This window comes from Babylonia areolata, chromosome 18 (genome assembly GCF_041734735.1).
Source record: "Babylonia areolata isolate BAREFJ2019XMU chromosome 18, ASM4173473v1, whole genome shotgun sequence".
In the NCBI taxonomy this organism is placed as follows: domain Eukaryota; kingdom Metazoa; phylum Mollusca; class Gastropoda; order Neogastropoda; family Buccinidae; genus Babylonia; species Babylonia areolata.
The window spans coordinates 66,303,606-66,308,605 of record NC_134893.1 but is presented as its reverse complement, the minus strand read 5'-3'; the positions used below and the strand labels follow the sequence as shown (position 1 = coordinate 66,308,605).

The following is a 5,000-nucleotide window of genomic DNA, read 5'->3' as shown; positions in this document are numbered from 1 at the left end:
GGGATGGAGAGAGAGAGAGAGAGAGAGAGAGAGAGAGAGAGTGTGTGTGTGTGTGTGTGTGTGTGCGCGCGCGTGTTTGGTGGGGATTTAGATTGGTAATATGCTTGCATGCTTTTGTGTATGTATGGGGGGTTCGGGTTGTAATTCGGGATGTGAAGTGATGGCCTAGAGGTAACGCGTCCGCCTAGGAAGCCAGAGAATCTGAGCGCGCTGGTTCGAATCCCGGCTCAGCCGCCGATATTTTCTCCCCCTCCACTAGACCTTGAGTGGTGGTCTGGACGCTAGTCATTCGGATGAGACGATAAACGGAGTTCCCTTGTGCAGAATGCACTTAGCGCACGTAAAAGAACCCACAGCAACAAAAAGTGTTGTTCCTGGAAAAATTCTGTAGAAAAATCCACTTCCTGCACGCAGGAAAAAAAAAATGGGTGTCGCTGTAGTGTAGCGACGCGCTCTCCCTGGGGAGAGCAGCCCGAAATCCAAACAGAGAAATCTGTTGTGATAGAAAGATATAAATATATAATGCAAATTAATACAAATACAAATGGTATGTGGGGAAGGGGGGGGGGGGGCGACGCGTGTATGTGTGTGTGTGTGCGTATGTGTGTATTTGGTGGGGTTTTCGCGTTGTGGTCAATACGTGTGTATGTAGGTAGGTAGGTAGTGAGCTAGGTATTATGTATGTGTGCGTGCGTGCGTGCGTGCGGGCGTGCGTGTGTTCAAGCGTTGGAATGCATATTGGAACATCTCACACGTTAGTACGCTAATGTCTTGCAGATCCTACGTAAAAAGCTGACTATGCATAAAATGGACACCATATCTCTCATCGAGGAGTTTTACGCCGAAAAGTGTGAGCAACAGGTAATGGAGTAATATCTTCCCCGTCTGTCGATCTGTCTGTCTGTCTGCCTGTCCGTATGTTTATTTGTCTGTCCGTCTGTCTCTGTCTTGTCTGTTTGCCTGCCTCACTGTCTGTCTCTCTCTTGCTCTCTCTTGCTCTCCTGCTCTGTCTGTCTGTCTGTCTGTCTGTCTGTCTGTCTGTCTCTCTCTCTCTCTCTCTCTCTCTCTCTCTCTCTCTATATATATATATATATATATATATATATGTCTACATGCCCTCTCTCCACCCCACCCCCCTCTCTCTCTCACACACTCTTTGTCTCTATGTCTATATACCCTTGTCTCTCTCCACCACCCCCACCCCCTATCTCTCTCTCTTTGTCTCTATGTCTATATACCCCTGTCTCTCTCCGTCTCCCCCCTGTCTCTCTCTTTTTGTCTCTATGTCTATATACCCCTGTCTTTCTCCGTCTCCCCCCCTGTCTCTCTCTCTTTGTCTCTATGTCTATATACCCCTGTCTCTCTCCTCCACCACCCCCTATCTCTCTCTTTGTCTCTATGTCTATATACCCCTGTCTCTCTCCGTCTCCCCCCCTGTCTCTCTCTCTTTGTCTCTATGTCTATATACCCCTGTCTCTCTCCACCACCCCCATCTCTTTCTCTTTGTCTATGTCTATATACCCCTGTCTCTCTCCACCCCCCACCCCCCCATCTCTTTCTCTTTGTCTCTATGTCTATATACCCCTGTCTCTCTCCACCCCCACCCCCCATCTCTTTCTCTTTGTCTCTTTGTCTATATACCCCTCTCTCTCTCTCTCTCTCTCTCTCTTTCGTCCTCTATTTTTCTTTGTCCCCCCCCCCCCCCCCCCCCCCCCCCCCCCCCCGGGCTCCCCACCCCCCGCTGTCACTGTCTCTGTCTCTGTCCCTCTCTCTCTCGCTCTCTTCGCTTTCCTGATCTCTTTTCTCTCTTAGCGGTACTTGTAACTTGTAAAATGAGAACAAAATTGAACTATTTTTAGTTAATACTCTGTTATTGTTCTTTGTGGTTTTCTTGTATGTCGCTTTCATCGAAAATGAAATAGAATTTATTGTGTATCGGGCGTGTGCGTGGGTTGGTGGATGGGTCGATGGTTTATTGAATTGACGTGACTTGATTTTTTTCAAAGAGATCAAACTTGAAGATTTCAATCGTGTGTGTGTGTGTGTGTGTGTGTGTGTGTGTGTGTGTGTGTGTGTGTGTGTGTGTGTGTGTGTGTGTGCGTGCGTGCATGCGTGCGTACTGTTGTTTCAGCGTGGCACCAGCTGCACAGAATACGGGGTGCTGAACATACGTGTGGTGTACAAACATCAGCACCACGTTCTGATAGTGGAAAGTGAGCATTAGTGACCACTAGCCTCATTCCCCTATCTGATACAGAGAGAAATGAAAATGTGGCTGCCCTCTACACCTCCTCCTCCTCCTCTTCTTCTTCTTCTTCTTCTCTTCCACCTCCTCCTCCTCCACCTCCTCTTCCTCCTCCTCCTTCTTCATCTCCTTCTTCTTCTCTTCCACCTTCTCCTCCTCCTCCTTCTTTTTTCTTATTTTCTTCTTCTTCTTCTTCTTCTTTCTGTTCTCCTCCTCCTCCTCCTCCTCCTCTTCTTCTTCTTCTTCTTCTCTTCCACCACCTCCTCCTCCTCCTTCTTCTTTTTCTTTTCCACCTCCTCCTCCTTCTCCTCCTCCTCCTTCTTCTTCTTTCTTCTTTTTCATCTTCTTCTTCTTCATCATCTTCTTCTTCTTCTTCTTTAATAGACTATTCAAGTTCCTATTCTTATTCGTCGTTCTTATTATTTTATTTTATTTCAGTTTATTTCTTTATTTTTATGTTTTGTGTCGTTCTTTATTTTTTTATGTTTTGTGTCGTTAAATGGGCAGAATTGTAAAAAAGGCCTTTACCCATTAAAGATTCAATCAATCAAAATCAATCTTCTTCTCCTTCTTCTTCCTCCTCCTCCTCCTCCTTCTTCTTTTTCTTTTCCACCTCCTCCTCCTTCTCCTCCTCCTCCTTCTTCTTCTTCTCCTTCTTCTTCCTCCTCTTCTTCTTCTCTTCGTTCTGCCTTTTTCCTCTTCTGTTTTGTATTCCCTATACATTTGACATTAAACACACGAAGCACAACCACTTTCAGAACATTAGTATTCATGAAAATATGCAACACAAAAACTGAATTAAATCTATATTGACTGGTTAAGAAAAACAAAACAAAAAAACAACAACAACAACACTGAAATGTAGGATAAGCTAAACACATATTTAGGGTATTCACTTTAAAATATTTATGAAGATAGTTAAGTATAAACAATAGCTTTATTGACAAAATTAATGCAGACTGCATAAAAAAAAACGCATTTAATGAATTATGAATACAAGGAAATAAATTCCATAATCAATGAATATCTCACAGACTCACATACACATCCAGTCAACGCACCTACCTCAACGCTTGCCTTCACACAAGCACACACATGAGGACACACTGATAACAACAGCGCACCTGCCAGCCTGGAAACATTCTGTAGAAACATCCTCTTCGGTAGGAAAACAAATAAAATTGCAGGAAAAAAAAAAAAAAAAAAAAAAAAAAAGACAGAGGCAAGGCCTTCAAGACTCACTTGTGATAAATTAAGTCCCCTAGCATTAATTACAGAGTAATTTCCTTTTTTTTTACTATCTGCACCAAAACGTTTGCAAAATAAATAAAATTACATGCTTAGCAAAAGAAGTTCCTGTTTGAACAAAAAATGATAATAATGACTCCTCTTGTTGTTGTTGGTGCCAAGTTTAGAGAATACAAAAAAATATAAATATAACAGTAAATGCAGTTTGCATATAATTAGGCTTCTTTTTTTAATTTTTTTTGTGCCCATCCCAGAGGTGCAATATTGTTTTAAACAAGATGACTGGAAAGAACTGAATTTTTCCTATTTTATGCCAAATTTGGTGTCAACTGACAAAGTATTTGCAGAGAAAATGTCAATGTTAAAGTTTACCACGGACACACAGACACACGGACACACACACACATACACACACAGAGACAACCGAACACCGGGTTAAAACATAGACTCACTTTGTTTACACAAGTGAGTCAAAAATGGGTGGCGCTTTCATTGTAGCGCGCGACGCACTCTACCTGGTGAGAGCAGCCCAAATTTCACACAGCTGTGACAAAAAAAAAAAAAAAAAAGGAGTAATACAATGCAATACATTACATAATAATGAAGTAATATATTCACTAGCGTTCTGATGTGTGCAATCAACAACCATCTACCTGAAGATTTAGTCATCGGCTCCATCCACATGCAATAATATGCGGCTTCTGTTCAAACGTGTGTGTGTGTGTGTGTGTGTGTATGCAGTGCGTGCATGTGTGAGTATGCACACGTTTTTACATTGATAATTATGCACTTGTATGTATCCTAATTTCTACTGTGTTTGTGCATGATTTTCGATTTATGTTCGCACCTTATGTACTATCCCGCCCCCCCCCCCCCTGCCCCCCCCCCCACGCCCCCCACCCACCCCCACCCCCCAATATTCCTTGTGACCCCGGTACACTTGGTAATAAAGACATATTCTATTTTAGTCTCAATTCTATTCTTTTTTTCTTTTTTTTTCAAATGCATAAACGCAGATGAATGATGCTCCTCATTCTCTCTCTCTCTCTCTCTCTCTCTCTCTCTCTTTGCAGTTCTCAGCGCCAAAGATCTGATTCCATTGGACGCCAACGGTGAGCAGTGGACGTTCAGATGACCGAGAAGACACAAGACGAGACAGTGACAGACACACTGACAGAGAGGAACACACAGACAGACAATGACCAATACAGAAAATTAATGCCGATGACACCAGCAGTAGATCGCGAACGCATAAAAAAAACAAGAGAGGCAAGGACTTCAAGACTCACTTGTGATACACTTAAAAAAAGAAGAAAAAAAAATCCAAGCTTTTTATGTATTGAGTATAATTTCAAAATGTAATGTTTAAGATGAGAAAGATCAGTTTAAAGTAAATTAAGTCCCCTAGAATTAATTACAGAGTAATTTCGCCTTTTTTACTATCTGCACCAAAACGTTTGCCAAGTAAATAAAACTTCCATGCTGAGCAAAAGAAGTTCCTGTTTCA

General features: G+C 42.4%; 1 protein-coding gene across 1 annotated transcript in view; it reads left to right on the top strand.

The window, feature by feature from the left end:
- The window catches only part of LOC143292319 (BAI1-associated protein 3-like), a 180,208-nt gene that overhangs the window by 171,527 nt on the left and 3,681 nt on the right, over nucleotides 1-5,000 (top strand). Inside the window, exons 29-31 of the mRNA XM_076602507.1 lie at nucleotides 778-861; nucleotides 2,132-2,213; nucleotides 4,567-4,605. Coding sequence (XP_076458622.1) covers nucleotides 778-861; nucleotides 2,132-2,213; nucleotides 4,567-4,605 — 205 coding nt within the window. The remainder of the gene's footprint in view (nucleotides 1-777; nucleotides 862-2,131; nucleotides 2,214-4,566; nucleotides 4,606-5,000) is intronic.